At 45.1% G+C, this 17,914-nt stretch overlaps 1 protein-coding gene across 1 annotated transcript in view; it reads left to right on the forward strand.

The window, feature by feature from the left end:
* Nucleotides 1-17,914, forward strand: part of Ano2 (anoctamin 2) — a 332,087-nt gene that overhangs the window by 287,235 nt on the left and 26,938 nt on the right. Inside the window, exon 21 of the mRNA XM_040737100.1 lies at nucleotides 6,093-6,238. Coding sequence (XP_040593034.1) covers nucleotides 6,093-6,238 — 146 coding nt within the window. The remainder of the gene's footprint in view (nucleotides 1-6,092; nucleotides 6,239-17,914) is intronic.

The following is a 17,914-nucleotide window of genomic DNA, read 5'->3' on the forward strand; positions in this document are numbered from 1 at the left end:
TCTATCTTCTGAGTGCTAGAATTAAAGGCATGCACCACCACATTCCCTTTTCTCTTACCTCAAGCACCTCATGACCCAGAGATAAATCTCCAAGATGGCATTTCCCCAGTCAAGGCCTCTGGTACATGAAGGGAGATGCCAATTACAAGAGCTGGACAAAAAGTATACTCATCTGAAAGGAGGGAACCTCAACTGAGAAAACGCCTCTGTAATTTCAGGCTGTGGGCAAGCCTATAGAGCATTTTCTTAACTAGTGATTGATGGTGGAGGATCCAGTGTTTTGTAGGTGATGCCATCCCTGGACTGGTGGTCCTGGGTTCTATAAGAAGCAGGCTGAACAAGCCATGAGGAGCAAGGAAGTAAACAGCACCCCTCTATGGCCTGTGCATCAGCTCCTGCCTCCAGGTTTCTGTCCTGTATGAGTTCCTGTCCTGACTTCCTTTGATGAAGAACAGTGATATAGAAGTGTAAGCCAAATAAATCTTTTCATCCCTGACTTGCTTTTTAGTCATGTTGTCTTGTCACATCAATAGAAACCCTAACTAAGAAAACCATCACATTTCATTAGGGAGAACACTCAAGTGCACTTTTCTGCTGACATACCAGGACAACCTTACATGGTACTTTTAAGTGTTTTTATCTTAGAGGAGAATTTGGTGGGGATACCAGTATCTGAGTGTGATAACAGGAGCCTTTGAGGTCCAGCCTCAGTGCCCCCTCAGAGTTCAGAGAGGGTGCTATAGAAAGTGAGAGATTTAGAAAATCTGAAGGCAAATGAATTCTCCACATGTGCTTTTCCGAATCAGTTTTTTTTATTATTCTTCTGCCATTATCTAATAATCCTGTCATACTTTTAATTCCCCTAGGTTCTTCTCTAGGCTTCCTTTTCTATTCTAAAACCTTGTCCTTTAGGAACCTTGAAGTGATTAAGAAAATTACAAGATTTACTTCTCATTGGTCAAAAGCACATTCCTAGGGATAGGGAGTTGAGCCATTGCCATGGCAATGAAGGGGTTTCAAGGTCATAGGGGCAAGATTGCAACCAGATTGGGAGGGCACAGTGCCCTGTGACAACTTTGAGGTATAGGTTTATGGTTAACAGACTTGGCAAGCAAAGAACCAGCATGCACTTCTTAGGGTGCTCTGCACAGCAACCTGACCAGATATCTGTGACTCTGATGTTATGCAAGCTGAAAAATTTTAAACTTATGATCTATTTACAAAAATCCCTTAGTCTAGTTTGAATTTACTTTGAGATGAAAGTGAACTAATTGTGTGCAGTTAGTCTGAACAAAAGAATTAGGCAGGCTATTAAGTGTTCACAGTGCTCGTGGGACAAATAAATCCAGTTATGAAGTATGTCCCAGTATATTTTCTATATATCAAAATTATATAGCCAAATGAAAGTCATCTTCCTGGCTGTCCGCAGATATATGTGCCCAGTGGATGGAATATTTTTATGAAATAAACATACAAGCAGTGGGAAAACACCCAAAGCTAATCTTAGGAAAGAAATGAAGTTCTTAGGGAAGGAATGAAGTGACTCATGAGAGAAATTACAGACAGGAGCATCTGGTTTCCCCAGCCAGTAACTCCATAGCCTTTCCAGGTGGGGCTCCCCATCAGAGAATCACTCATCTGCTAGGTCGGCCGGCTGAGCAGTAGTTACCTACTATATCTCTCATGGCCCCTGACATGCTGCATTCCTCCTCTCTTCTTAAACAAGCTTACAGTTACCAGTAAGAACCACAAGCTCAATAAATTCGGGTCTTGAAGTTTTATTTTATCTCTATTTTCTGACAAACAGTCTTTCAGTGATAGTCAAGTAAAGCTAGAGAAACAGATGTATTTTGTTCTGTAAGCACACAGTATCTTAGAGACAGCATTTGTTGTAGACCAACATCCAGAGTATACACAGATGATGCTAAAGCCACATCTGGTCCCTTTGAAGCTATGCAACCAAGTTCTCCAGTACGGTTGCCAAGAAAAGTCTTCATGCCAATCAAACATCTGGTGAAGACACCTGTCTTTCTAGGGCATTGCTGTTCTCTTGCTGATAGAACTGTAGACAGCTTACAGGCATGGGATGGCCATGTTTCCATTCCTGGACATCTTATCTACCACTTAGAGCATTATTTTTGGGTTCCAAAGTCTTTCATAATCTAAGAGAAGCAACAGCTCAGGCATATGTGTGACAGTGTGTTGGCATGCTCTCTGTCCATCAGCTTCCTGACAGATGAAAAATACACATGCTGGCTTGCCTTGAAATTTTAATTTTCTTATTTATACTTATTTCATATGTTTTAAAAAGTATACCACACTTTAATCAATGGCAACTGCATAATAATTCACAAAGTTGCACACAAGTCCCTTCTCAAAGTCTCACTGTCTATGTCTCTTGATGAATGTGGTGTCATTAGTCATCTGTGAGGTAGGTACCTTGCAAGACTGGGACCCCACAAACCCCTCTCCTGCTGAGTAAAGCTAGTCTCTGCATATTCCACATGCACATGTAAGCCACACTGATTCAAAGTAGGTTTCTGATGGGGGAAGTCCTGTGATTATGTCAATAAAACACTGTTGGCCAATAGGGAAGTTAGATAGGTGGGACTAGGAGTCCAGGAGGACTCTGGGTAGGAGAAACACAGGGAGTCAAGATGTAACGCCATGGGGGTAGGAAGCCCGGAACTATTCTCCGGTAAGAGAAATACTTAGATTAACAATTATGGGGTAATTACTTAAGTCAGAGCTAGCCAGTAAGAAACAAGCAAGGCCAACAGCTTCATAATTAATATAGCCTCCTGTATGTTTATTTGGGACTGATGTGGCTCTGGAACCAGGCTGGCGGGAAGGCTTCTCTCAAGGAAAAGCTTCCCTTTACAGGTTTCCTCATTTCAGCTAGAGGTACTGGGGACTGAACTCAGGGTTTCATATATGCTAGGCAAATGATCCACTAAGCTACATCTCATCCCTCTTATTTTAGTTTCCAGTCTGCTAAAGGCTACACATGGCCACCTGGCATTATTATTTAGGCAACTTCAGGAATGTAGATCAGAGATTCTGCCACCATGCCCAATATTCTTGATCATCTATAGGTTGTGTTTTGAATTTAGTCAGATGGAATCTCTATACTTACGATCCAAAAACCTTTTACTTACCACTCAAGATCATACTTGGTAAGCCCAAAATCAGAACCCAAGTTTCTGGCAGTGACCTTATATAGGGCATAGGTAGGAAACATGAAATAAGCAATTTTGGAAAGGAATCTTTCCCAGTCAAAAGAAAAATGACAGTGGAGTCTGACAGGGAGGGAGAAATTATTTGAACTCAAAACTATATCCAATGGTATTCAGTCCCTTTTGTGGAGCAGAAATAATGGACAACAGACCTCAGTTGGAATCAAGGCTTTGTCTTATACTCAATGTGCAACCTTCAGAAAGTTACTGTACAAAGATTTGCTTCCAATATGTTGTGTAATGAAAATAGATTGGAATAAATGCTTAGCTGTCTAGAAAATGGACACCAGAAGAAGGGAGAACCAGTTCTGGATATTAATGTGTGTCATGGGCTTCCATGTCTTTTGAGCAAGCTCACAAATGTGACTGACAGGTCCCGGCTCAGACATGCTGCCTTTCTCCTTTGTTCTAGACCTGCTGGCTTTCGCTTCACAGCTGATCAGTTCCTTACCTCCAGAGCCCATATCAATCTTTTCCCAATAGAAGTTAAATAAGAATCTGACGGGCCAGATTTAACTTTGAAAAACAGAAAAATGTACTTGGGACAGAGGCTTTTGAGGGAGAAGCCAGGTGGTTTCATACATCACTGCCCAGAGCAGTGCTTACAGATAGTTCTTTCCAAGAAAGCTTCATGCCATGACATGGCATGACATAGCTGTTTGCTGTGTTCATTAGTTAGAGTTTCCCTCACCTGTGATTGTCTCACCTTTCCAATAGGTGCCTATGCAAAGCAGGTTTAGGATACAACTCTGTTGTGCCCCTGAAGCAGCACACCCATCACTTCTCTGACACTTTGATTTTGAATTTATCTTTGGTGAGCACTAAAGCAAAACTATAAATGGGCCTTTAATCACCCAGCTAGATGGAGTGTGTGTGTGTGTTTTCTTTTCTTTTTGTGTGAAAAGAGAAATGCCTGTTTCTCTCCATGCCTTGTTTGTGCTGTTTTGGGAGTTGAAGCCCAGGCCTTCTATGTGACACACAAACACTCTACCCTCTTTTCCTTTTCTTTACCCTGTTTTTTTTTTTACCATTCTCTGCTTTCTCTCCTTTCCTTTATCCTTCCTTCCTTGAATACAGAGTCTCATTGTACATCCCAGGCTGGCCTGAAACTTATCATACCTTAGTTTCCAGGTGTTGGGGTGACATGTGTACTCCTAGAAAGCACCAACTCCTCCACATATTAGAACCTCTCCTGAGTATACTTTGAGATGGAAAGATCAGACAAATGAATTCCTCCACAGCAATATTTCTCTCCATCATTATTCTTACTAACTTGCCAGATCATGTCCCCAAGGAACTGTCATATACTCTTGGACACTGCTTATAAGAATCTATAAGCTCTCACTTTTCTGTATAGATTCATAAATATAACACTATTTATCTTTAAAGATATCACAGGAGGGTTACTTCCTCAAAAACAGTGAAGTCTTACTAGGAACCTAAATCTGAGGAACAAACTTGAACTTTGTAAGGAATCAGGAAAGAAATATCCACATGGTGGCTGTGTCATCATCTTTGACCCATATAGAGCCTGGCTCTGTCTTTTTCCTCAGTGAGATCAACACCCAAGAACCATTTGTGGAACTGCCTGCAGTCCAGGTCCCTGAAGCAGAAGGCCTCACAGATCACATGGTTTGGGTGCAAGTCCTTGCAGCATTGGCTATGAAAAATATTCAGAGGCTTTCAGAGGCTTCCAGAAGCTTCCTGAGACTTGTCATTAAAGGAGGACATGGAAAAAAAACAGCAAATGCAAAGGATAGAGTGGGGATGACATCAAAGGAATCATTTTAACAAGAGAATGCATTGTAGGGTCAGAATCCTAGTTTGAGGTTTCCCAAAGCCCCATCTGTATGCTATACAACTTGCAGGATTCCTTTTAAACCCGGGTCTGTAAAGACTTCATTCATTTTGTTACTGGTCACTGATACCCAGAGGAAACTTCTGGGCATGACCACCTCCTGGGAGCTATGTGTAGATTTGCACAATACCCCACTCCCTTTTCTGAATCAATCCATGTTTATAAGACGTTGAAGCCCCTCCCTCTTCTGGCTTTGCTTCCTGTGCTACAGTCTCATCATTGGCCTTCTACTCCTAGGTCTGCTATTTCCCATATTTCTCTATCCCCAGCCCTTAAGTTCTGAAGCTCTTGGACCTTTTTGCTGCCCCTGTGTCTGCTCACAGTCACCGCCATCACCAGGTCATCTCTTGCTTTTTCCATGAGGAGATATCCTCGGGTCTCTCTCTGCCTAGAGTGCAAACAAGCCTTGGACTTCATGCACAATACAGCTGCCTACACAATGGCCCCACGGGTCCCTCTACCCAACCTTACTGGAGTTCTTTTAGATGTGGAGTCTTTCCAGTCCGTTTCCTTGTCAGAAGACTATCACCTTGTGCTGGTAATAGGAGGTGGTCCACCTGGGTGCAGTCATTAGCTTTCACTGTTCCTTAAGCCCAGCTGTAACCCATCACTGTCCCCAGTCTGTGAACTCCTGTTCCCACTAACACCCAAGATTCAGGCATATCATGTCACTGAACTCCTGATCTCAGCAGTGGATTATCTGCACAAGATCTGCATAAGGTGTAGACCACTGGCACCTATGTTGCAGCGGTGTGTCTTGCAGTCAGGTAGCTGCTGTAGGCTGCCACAATCATAGCTGGGTGGCTCTGATGGTAACCTTCTTCCTCTGATATTTTCCTGAGGATGGTTTCTTTATTATCTTAATAAAACACCTCCTTGGTTGGTTCAGGGATGACTTTAGTGCCTATACATACTTTGTCTCATCCTCTTTTTCTTCAGCTGAAGTAATTCTGCGCCCCCCCCCAAGACTTTTAGTGACAACTGCATTTGTTTTGTAGGAAGCTAAAGAAACTCTTTCGGAAGCTGAAAGATGAGACAGAACCTGGAGAAAGTGACCCTGACCACTCAAAACGTCCAGAGCAGTGGGACCTGGACTACAGCCTAGAGCCATACACTGGGCTGACTCCTGAGTACATGGAAATGAGTAAGAGCCCATCTTCCTTCCCTGGGTGTGGCAGGTTCAGATGAGGGGCTGTGGGGAGGAGTTAGGGAATGACTGGGCAGCCTCAGATACTCACTGTCCCTTTAGCGTTCACAGTCCTGGGATGGTGGCCTTTTCCCCTGGGTCTCCTGGGATCTTCTCTAAATCAAATGTCCTTTCCAGCTAAAAGGGAAAGGGTGAAATCTGCAGTTTAAGAAAACAGTTTCCAGCCGGGCGTTGGTGGCACACGCCTTTAATCCCAGCACTCAGGAGGCAGAGGCAGGTGGATCTCTGTGAGTTCGAGGCCAGCCTGGTCTACAAGAGCTAGTTCCAGGACAGCCTCCAAAACCACAGAGAAACCCTGTCTCGAAAAACCAAAAAAAAAAAAAAGAAGAAGAAGAAAGAAAGAAAGAAAGAAAACAGTTTCCACACGGGAAGATCAAGGTCATCCTGTGACATGCAGCCTGGGAATCTACAGACTTCTTTTTTTTTAAAAGAACACAGGAAAAGACCCACACTACCAGGAGGGGCTGGGTGTAGTGGCAGATTTCCCACAAAGGATGGGGGTAAGAGCAAGAGCCTAGCAATGAAGCATTTGATTGTTTTCCTTGATTGAGAGGTGCAGAAGCATGGGTTCAGAGCAGGTTGATAAAAGCTAATCGTTTCACAGAGGGCTTAGAAGCTGGAGTTTCCCATTGTGTATTTTCTAACTTACATCAGCTGCCCTCAACTGGCCATGCCACAGTGACCCAATTTTCTACTGGCATGGACATTTGGTAGTCCCTTTGTATCACTAGAAACTAACAAATTAATAGTACAGAATACCGCAGACCACGAGTCAAGAGAAGACAGCCATAGAATCTGGTCTTCCAGTTCACCCCCTATTCTAAAGTTCTATGCAGTACACAATTTCCTGTGCCTTCATGGAGACTTGCTTCATCAAGATACATTTGCTCACATATGAATAGTTGACCAAAAACATGTTCATTATCTGATTATTGGTTCATTTTTACACATCACTTTCTGAAAGGAGTAGATCAATCTTCCAAGCTACAGGAGGTACGTACAAACCCCTCAGTACTCGGAAGTCATGTGGTATAAAAGAATTATCACAGTAAGCTTGAGATTCCCAGCCCTCTTGTGCACTGTCCATACAACCTCTGGAGCCGAATGTTCCAGGTTCAGTCCTAGCCTTGCTTTAGTCAGTGCTTCTTGAGCGAAGTCGTCCAGGCCAGCTCCCCTTCCTCCTGGGTAGCTCATTACGTCTGTGCTTCTCTGCCTTAGCATTATGTTTGGTACCCGTACTAGCGGGATCCACTGAGTTATGGCTCACAGATCTGCCCATCAGCAGATCCAGCCTATTGGGTTCTAAAGAGCAGTGGGGAGGGACTGTGGCCCGTTTATCTCCACATCCCCCAGAGCCCAGCGTATTTCCTGGTGTAACGCAATGTATATCATAAACAGATGAGTGCATGGGTAAGTGACTTGGTGAGCATTCTTGCTAATTACTGAGGAATTTTTGTTAACATAAATAACTTTGTTGTATGAAAACTCATTTTCAAAGGTGGGCTTGGTGGCAGGTGGATGAGTCATCTTTGCTACAGTCCTTTCTTAGACAAGAGGTTGAATTATAGACCTGCAAGGTCTTCTCTGGCCTCATCAGCAGTAACAGCATACAGCACACTCGAAGGAAGAGGATCGGCAATACTAGCAGCCTTATGGTCACACGCAACTGATGTTGACGAAGGAAAGCAAATGGTGTTTATAGATTGGGGATGGGGAGATTTCTGTTACAGGCAGGCCTGGGATTAGTGGAGAATCCTGAAGATAGACAAGTTCCCACCTCACACGAGGATGGTGAGGAGTAATTGTAAAACGTTGGTCATCAAAGACTGAACTCTTTACTTCCCTTGAAGCAATGGACCACAAGGGTCATAAGGTTAGGGAGGAATTGGGGAGATGCAAGTGGACATATTTAATCATTCGCTCATTTTGTGGAACACCCAACTTTTGTTGAACATGTAGCAGGAGGAGTAAGTGCAGAAACCAGTACAACCTCTTCACCTGTTCAGACTGGCATTGATATTGATTGGATTAACAACTCTATTGATACTACAATAGTTTTGCTTGGAAGAGTATGCCAAGCCTCTTTATTCCATTTTCTGACCAAGTCAATCATGTCAGAGGCATTGCAATATATAATTATATATATATAAGCAGAAGAACAGTGGTGTCTGGGCTGTGTCCTTTTTTTATTCTGGTCTGTCCTCTTCACCCTTATAAGGAGGCCTGTTCTATATACAATCAAAAACAGGACTGCAAAATTAACTCCACCAAATCTTATCAAGCAGCATAGAGAATGCCCTGGATTCAAGCCGTGGGGCTTCCAATCTTAACTGAGCAGCCTGCTAGTTACATATATGACTCTGGCCTTAATGCTTAACATCAGTCAGACCTAACTTTCCTGTCCAAAAGGTGGGTTTGGTGGCATCTACCTCCTGGTGATGCAGCTATCATAGTTCTTGTGTCCTGGAACAAAGAGATGAGCACAGACCAAACCGAAACAGAGATCATTTATTTTGAAAAAGATAAGCTTCCAAGGGAGGCAGGAAGCCAGAACAGAGAAAGGGTTTAGTCACTCAAATGGTAGCAGCTAGGCAGCAGCAGGAGCACAGAGGATGGGGAGGAGTCATTTGCATAGTAAAGACTTTGGGGCTCATCTGCATAGTGTGGGCTTTGCCTTTGGTACTGTGTTCTGTGATAGGCACTTCTGCGTGGTGCAATTTCATGTGTTACATGTCTACTTAGCATCTTAAATCTTCTCCCAGGCTATATTTGCTTAGTGTTAAAATGATCACAGGTCACTTTCAGGTACTCTGGAGTGCCTTTACCTCTGAGCCAGGGAATGACAGTTCTAGCAGGTCCCAGCTAAGGCAATGTCCCAGCTTTCCTCTTTGCCTGCAAGTTTTCCTTGAATGCTAATTTTGCAGCCTCATATTTGCAACCCCCCCCCGACACACACACACACACACACTCACCTTGCTCTCCTGGCTCACTGGGATTGTGCTAAGAACTAGGTGAGGCATACTGAGTAGTTAAACAGCAATGATTGGTGACATAGACCCTCAATATTCGCCATGGTTGTTAATGTCAAGAGTCCAATTTCTCTCTTGGGGAGAAGGTTTTCTACCAAAAGATATAGGGAGTGGTGGATTGTGCAGGAAATACTTAAAGAATGTTACACCCAAGTGTGAGGCAGATCTGAGAATTTCACTCAGAAGCCTCACTCAGCACTCTAGATGCTGTGTCCTGGCCAGGCCTCTGCTTTCTAAGTCTAGAATCTCCCTTGTCATGTTTCTCTAAGCCCCACACCACAGCTCCTGTTCCTCTAGTCACATGATCACTATTCCCTTGCAATCAGGGACTCAATTACCTGTCCCCTGACTTTACCCCATCTTCTCCAACTGCAATACAAATGTTGAAGTCCTGAGACCACCACTGTGCCGCTAAGATGGATAACTTCATCATTCACAGGGCCATTAGAGGAAATCTCACTTTTCTTAGTCACAAGTTTGAAATCTGTTAAGCCCTAAAAAGGAAAAAAGTGTTGGGATTTATAAGGTCACTTATTTTTTAAGTGAAATTCAGAAGTATCTTGAAGGGCCACCAGCCTCCAGTCTCTCTTGCCCTCTGGAGATGCCCACCAAAGCCTGCAGGAGTCACCCAGCTTAGAGGAAGTGCAGGGATCCCTGAACATCTCTACAGTCACGTTCGACAATGCAAAGTTTGGATTCCTGGGCTTGGGGGGAGTAGTCATGAACTTGTAGAGCACCTTACTCCATACCCATCAGTAGCATTCAAAGACAAAGCTCAGGCTGTCTCAATAGGCTAGGCTCCACCTCCCATCCATAAATGCCAATTAAAAACACAGTACCAGTCGGGCTTGGTGATGCATGCCTTTAATCCCAGCACTCGGGAGGCAGAGGCAGGCAGATCTCTGTGAGTTCGAGGCCAGCCTGGTCTACAGAGAGAGTTCCAGATAGCCTCCAAAACAATACAGAGAAACCCTGTCTGGAAAAACAATCAAACAAACAAATAACAACAGCAACAAAACCCCTCAATATCAGTGAAAAGGTTAGTTGGGAGGTTTACTCAGTGTGGTCACACTGAGAAGAAAAAGAGAGAAGTTCCAGCTGCTGGCGTTATTAGGGTCAGAGTCTAGACCTTGGCAGCCCTGTTGGGAGTACACTGTGACAGAAACATAGACAAACACATTTGTGTCCTTCCATAATGTCAGATTTGATTTTACTGAATAACAATAAATTCACAACGTACAGTGGTTTCCATAGCAGCAACTTGCAGATTGTCCCACTTTCTTTGGTAACCCTGACTGGGGGAAACATGTGTTCTTTTATTCTGACATTTTAAGAAGTCTTTATTTTAGTGTGTGTATGTGCATGTGTGTGTGTGTGAGGGTGTACATGTACCATGGCATGCATGTGAGGTCAATGGCAACCTCAGTTGTGGGTCCTCCTCTTTCTGCCTGCTTTTATGAGGCAGAGGCTCTCTTACTATGTGCTGCTATGCCAATATTTCAGGTTGACTTGCCTATGGACTTTAGGGGATTGGCCTGTTTCCACCTCTTATCTCACTGTCATAAGAGTGCTTAGATTTCAGGCATGTGTCACTAACACTGGCTTGAAGTGGGTTCTGGGGATCTAAACTCAGATAGAAAAGCTTGCTCAGCAACCACTCTTACCCACTGAGCCATCTCCCTAACCCTTAATCTGTTTTGTTGTTGTTGTTGTTGTTGTTTTCGAGACAGGGTTTCTCTGTATTGTTTTGGAGGCTGTCCTAGAACTCGCTCTGTAGACCAGGCTGGCCTCGAACTCACAGAGATCCGCCTGCCTCTACCTCCTGAGTGCTGGGATTAAAGGCATGCGTCACCAACACCCAGCTTCTTAATCTAATCTTAATTGTGAATGTTAACACATATTACACATAGCACAGTTAAAATATTTATGAATGTGTGTGTTTGCATGTGCGTGTGTGCGTGCATGCGTGCGTGTGTGTGTGTGTGTGTGTGTGTGTGTGTGTATGTGTGTATGTATGTATGTATGTTGTATAATGGCTATAAAAGGCTAAAAGGCCACAGCAGGGTTCAGGAGGTTTCAGAAGCTCCAAGAGGTAAAGAAGTTGACAGAAATGTAAGTTTAATCTGTATTTAGAAGATAATAAACCAACCCCAGCTGCAGGGAAGATGCTGGAGTAGTCTCAGTGACTGTGAGTCAGGCAATTGTGGGTCACAGGACTGAGGCTAAGCCAGTCACTGAGGCTAAGCCAGTCGCAGAGGCAGGACATGTTTCAGATGGAAGAACAGGATAATGGCAGGTGGCAGTTCAGTGGACCACATCATCAGGGACCTAGCCCAGCTACGGTTTCTGGGAGAGGTAGGCATTCTCTGCCTACATGTACTGATGATAAGGTAATATATATCAGTGGGGGCTGCTGACATTACAATGCTAGGTGTCTACCTTTTTCTGGGGTCCAGGCAAGAAAATTACAGACTTTTATTTGGTCTGTTGTGTCCAACAGATTTTTTCCAGATATGACTTAAAATACCCATGTTCTCTTACAGTCTTAGCACACAGTGCTTCAAGTATGGTGTGGCACTGTTTCTCCTCCCAAGAGTAAGGCTATACTTCATGGATGGTACTGCACAGAAGGTGCCATCCATGTATCCACTTGAGTGCAGTGTCATCCTCCATCATCAAATTGGATCAAAAATTGCTCATAAAAATACAGTCTTGGTGCAGGGCACAGTTTGTAAAATCACTTTTACACAATATGGTGTGAGAGCAGGGAGAAGTCTGCTCTCAACACTTAGCAAACTAGGCTTAACTACTTATCTAGTGAAATGCACAGTGGCAGTGAGAAGCAGAAAAAGATTTATTGAAAGTGATTACAATGGAAAAGAACAGAGATCCAAAAACACATAACCATTCCAAGCCCATCTCTCCAATGACACATGCCCATCTCCAACCCATCTCTCCAAGGACACATGCCTATATCTCCAATGACATATGCATATCCCCAGCCCATCTCTCCAAGGACACATGATCAACTCTAGATGATCTCTCCAATGACAAAATCTTCCCTAGCCTATCTCTCCAAGGACACATGCCCATCTCTCCAATGACACATGACCAACCCATCTCTCCAAGGACACATGCTCATCTCTCCAAGGACACATGACCATCCCTAGCACATCTCTGAGATCCTAGTGCGAAGCTTAGTTTTCAATGGAGAACAAGACTACATAGCTAAGTAGTCCTGGTCAAGGTATGGTTCCACCCATCCATCTTCCTTGTCTGACTTTAGTTTCTCCCATCAGATGATCTAAAAAATCATCAGAACTGTGTGGAATTTCTTTCCAGGAGACATGCTCTCGATCTGTCTGGTATCAGGCTCCAAGCTTTTTGCTTCTCCTTGCATAAGACTTGGGAGCCTTTAGGAGGATTGACATGAGGTTTAGGTTTAAATAGAAGGCAAAGAGGTATGCATGATCAAGAGATCATGATCAAGGTGTGGTCTGTCTGTTATTGTCCTTGGCTCCTGTCCTTCAAGATGGTGGGATAAATTGTTCAGTTGTTAAGCTGTTGCTACCTGAAGGTACAGCTGTGTCCTCATGGATAATTGTCTCACCTAGAAGGATGGACTGTCCTACCAGACTTTGCTCTTCCTAGAGTTCAGGGTGACACAAGAAGAAAGCTTAAGGACAATTTCTCAACTCTGTAATTTCAGCCAAAGTACAGATTCAAAATGAAGGTGGAGATTCGAGGATGTCAGGCCTGCTCTTAGTTCCCTCCTGGCCCAAGTGAGGAGTCCATGCTTTTTAGCAAAAGCCGTTTCATGTCTGCTTCTCAGGCTTCTCCCCATCCCCCTTCAAAAATTTTTTGCACTGGTGTTATCAAGAGAGAAGCTACTCAACACTATTCTGGCACCTTTCTTATTAGGAAACTTGTCCCTTACTGGCTTTGCCTTTGCTAGGAATTTGAAATCCCAGATGAAGCCTTAAGCCTTCGTCGTTTCTCTTTTGTGATAGTGCACATACAGCCTGCCTTGTCTGTCCATTTCATTTCCCACTCTTTCTCCTAGTTCCCTTTTCACTTTTTAGAACAGCTCTTCTAACATGCCAACAGTGCATGCTCCTCTTAAATTCCGTCGGGGCTACTGACTTCCCCTAGTGTAGCGAGCAAGGGCATGCATGAGCTCACTTTCCTCCCGCTGTCCTTCCTTAGGGGCATGCCTGCATATTAGGGTCACGTGACCCACAGCACATCTGCCTCCTCTTGTAGTAGCCTAGCCATCCTGTCCACAGGCTCTTGCAGAGTTGTTTAGCTTCAGACATGTTTGCTCTTGGAAGCATTTTCTTCTTCTCCACCCCCAGTTCCTCTCTTGCTTATCTTCACCTGTGACTTTTGGAAAATGTGGTTACTTTGTCAGCAAGGACTGTGTCTTAGTCTTCTAACTCATTCCCCTCAGCACAGGTCCTGGAAGGGAGACCAAAAATAAAAAATCTCAACAGAATCTTGAATGAAAAGCTCTACATCCTTCCTGCTGTGGCAGAGAAATAGAGCCCTGTTCCTCTTTATCTCAGGATACTTGGGCCTCCTTTGTTCCCATGGACATATTCAGATATATCTTTTTCCCCTAGAATGTGATTCCTGGGGATATTGTATTTCTTTGGGGTCTATTGTCTCAATAGTCTGGTAGCCAAAGCGAGGGACCCAAGCACCTCTCTTAGAACCTCCTCCCTTTCCTGACTGATTACACTCTCTCCTCCCACCTTCCTCTTATAATCCATTGCCCAATCATCAACCATCTTTCGGTTATAGGAACCACCCACTTGACCCAACTCAGGTGGCTCATATCCCATTACCACTCCACATGCTTTGAGACGTCCTATGAGGCAGGGAAGAATCCCGAAGGAATGCCAGAAGAAGCATCACTAAGCTAGTTCCCTTGAGATCTTGAGTCCTCTACCTCACTGACATCTAGTGGCTTTGACATTCAGGTCCCCACTTGCTTTCTCTGATCTGGTATGTCCTTCCCGCTCGAGTATCTTTGGAAGCCATTACTACTGGGCATCTTCTTGGCCTCCTATGGCTGGGGCCTTTTATTCTACACCAACTTGGCTTTCCATGGCTGGTTGTTTTTGTTCTTTGATCCTGTCACTCTGTTGCTCAAGGGCACGCCTAGCCTCTCATTCCTTTCCCTGGCCAACTTTGCACATTCCTTTTGCTCTGGAATTCTCCAAGTCTTTTCAGTCATACATGCAAAGCCAGTTTTATGTTTCTGGCTCCATGAAGTGTCCTTTCCTTTCATATTTTAGGTCCTTACCCTACAGGATTTCAGAGACACTGCTTCCTAAAGTAGAGCTTCCCAGTGGTAAGACATTCACAAGACTTCACAAGGACAAGGTTTCCTGATTTACAGATTTACAGAGTGTTGCCCAGAGCCTCTCCCGGAGTTAGTACTGAGAACATTCTAGACAACCCCATAAATGAATCTCTGCGTCAATGAGGGTATCCGTTTATGTCCTTGTCTCCTCCTCTAGGCTGCAGGCACCTCACTGTGGGTCAATCCTCAAGTATTTATGAGCTGATAATCCAGTGGGTGGATTATCAAGAATGTATTATCCTTGTTTCTCCTTTTCTGCCCTCTTCTCCTTCCATGCCTCCCCTCCCCTTCACTTCTGCCTGCTCCCCTCCCCCACTTTAGGCTATTATTCCCTCCTTCCCAGAGTAAGCCAGGGAAATAAGAGAAGGTGTAACATGAGCCCATCCATGCACTCCTACATGGCAACTCTGGGAAACAACTAGAAGGCTAAAGCGAGCAGACATCTCAACTTCCTAGGGATTAATAGTTTCTGCCATTCCTCTGGATGCCTAATAAACCTGGTGACAGTCACCATTCTTCTACTTCTAATTTCTCCTCACTCTTGTCCTTGAAGTGAAGACTGTCACTCTTGTGTCTTTGTCTGATCAATGTAAGGCCCAGTGAGCAACCTTTCTCCTTTGTTCATTCGCAAAGTGTTGTGTGTGTCTGGGGTGAGGGTCCAGCTCTGCCTCTAGTTGGGAGTGTAGCCTTGGGCCTGCCATCTTTCTTGGCCTTTCTCCTCTATAATAAGGGGGAGTTAAGCCAGAGGATTCATTCCCCGGATGTGACACAGCCTACCTGTCATCTGAGGTCAAAGCTGATGGTGCAATGTGTCAGAAGTGGCTGACGCATAACTAACATCGTGGGAGTCAGTGTGCTCTTGCTTTCTAAGATTGCCATGTGATGCTGAGTGACAGCAAGAGAAGTTTCTGGATTCCTCAGTGGAAGTGAATGCTGCTTCTCATTGTGTGAGGTAACACCTAAGTATCATAAAGAGCTTCAAACAGCAGGGCTGGAACTCCAGCTTCCTTGCTGACTCTGGTGTCTTCCTTTACATATAGCTGCTAAATAGTGCACCTCAAACCCAAGAAGCCTAAGGCTGTGTCAGCTGCTTAAGGTCACCCCAATGGCTCCCTGGTGGAACTGAGTCCAGAGTCCGCTCTCCTGACTGGTCCCCAAGAAGTTTCCATAAGGCCTGGTAAAGATGTGGAGGGACAGAGGGGAGTGAGCTTTCTCCCTTCCTTCACAACTGGCTAGACCTCCCCAATTCCAGGCCACTTGTCTTGGACTTTGAACAAAAATGAGAGCAATGAAACCGAAGCTACCCACTCCCACTGGTGTGCCTGACATGGTGACCCTGGGCCTTGCTCTCAGCTGTCAGCGTCCTTCCCAAGATCCCCAGGACCACCCATGCAGACAGGAAGTGTGCTGAGCCCACTACAGCCTCTGTTGTAATGGCAGGGCAGGTCATCAGTGGGGGGTGGCAGCAGGGAGAGATGTATTATATTTACATTTTTCTAAATTGAGCTGGAAGCCTGGGGCTTGGGGGGGCGGCAGATCTGGGGGAGGGGCCTGAGGTGAAGGGGAAACTGGAGTGGGAAGGCTGGAAGTCCTTCTGAGGAGGAGGGAGCTTCCTTTGGGCAGGGTAGATGTGGGGATGGGCTGGCTCCAGACAAAGGGAAACCTGAGAGTGAGGGATTACTGGAAAAACCTGTGAGGGGAGCAGCATGCTTTCAAGGGAATCTCCAATATCAAACCCTCTTCCTGAAGAGCTTACTAAGAAAGACTTCAAGGGTAGCTGCCCCTCCCCCATCTCTGGGGGGAGAAGGAAAGCTGACCCAGGAGCAGGCCACAGCATTAATCATCACTGTCCCCAGCCCCAGAAGGAGGCTTCAAAACTCTTTTGCCACAGGCCTCGCACAGCCCAGTTATGGACTTTCCCTAAGGACTCGAGGAGGAGAAATTCCTCCCTGCTCTCAGAGTTGCAAGAGAAGTCCTCCAAACACTTGTCGCTATTAGACTTATCCTAGAGAGCAGAACTTGGCAGGGGAAAGAAAAATGTTGCCCCAGATTTAGTCCTGTAGATGATGTTTAGTGACAAGGTCCATATGAAATTCTTGATAAAATTTCGTTGTCATTCTCTCTTGATAAATAAGTGGTAGCACTGCGAGTTTTTCCCTCCCAGAGACGAGGCCTATATTTGTAATATTCACTCATCTATGGGGAGGCTTCTTGGGGATGGAAGAGACATAGTAGACATTCCATGAGTGTTTGCTGCTGAAGGGAGAGGCCAACGAATGAAAGCCACATGGTACTCAGACCCCGCAGACATCACCCTCCATTGAGGCTCTGGAGCCCCCGTGGTGTGCACTGAGTTGGGATGGCCCATTCCACCCAGAAGAGTCTCCTTATCCAATGATGCACTGTGATCAGGAGGCTGTATTCCTGAGGGCAGATGCCCTGGCAGTTGTGGCTTTAATCTGGAACGTACCCCTCCCCCCACCCACACACCCTCACATTTTGAATGCCAAGTCCCTTATCTAGTGGTGCTATTTTGGGAGGCTGTGCTACATTTTGGAGCAATGGCTTACCTCTTAGAAGTAAGGCACCAGGGGGTATTGCTGAAGGTTAGATCCTGGCCTCTGGTTCCAACCTCACTCTCTGCTTCTGGGTTGGCAGTGGTGTGACATGAGTAACATTTGCCATGTGCTCCTGACACCACGAGCGATGCAAATGCAACAAATGCAGAAAATTGATGCTGGGCGTGGGGACAAAGTCACACAGACTTACATTTGTTGCAAGGTGCAACCCCATTCAGGGTGGGTCTTCTCCCCTTCAGCTTCTGCCCCCAAGCAAGGCACAAAGTTGGAACAAAACTCTGAGTCTTGTGCTCTAAGCCAGTGGCTGAAAGCACTGGGAAATTCCTTCCCCTGAGCCATCCTGTTTATAGGAACTGAGTCATCCCACTGGATAATTGGGTACCTGCCCCCTTCTCTAAATGGCACTTAACCACAGTACAGGCAGCACAGAGGGCCCTGTTCCAGGGTTTCTGGGAAATAGGGTGAGTCCCAGGCCATTTGTCTCCTCTTACTTCCGAGGCAGAAATTGCTTGGCATTGTCTGCACTGTGTATCCTTCCTCCCATGCATATTTAGAAACAGCAGGGCCAGCTCAGCCTTGGTGGCACACACCTTTAATCCCAGCACTCCGGAGGCAGAGGCAGGTGGATCTCTGTGAG

The sequence above is a fragment of the Mesocricetus auratus genome, unplaced genomic scaffold, assembly GCF_017639785.1.
Source record: "Mesocricetus auratus isolate SY011 unplaced genomic scaffold, BCM_Maur_2.0 Super-Scaffold_100676, whole genome shotgun sequence".
NCBI classification, from domain to species: domain Eukaryota; kingdom Metazoa; phylum Chordata; class Mammalia; order Rodentia; family Cricetidae; genus Mesocricetus; species Mesocricetus auratus.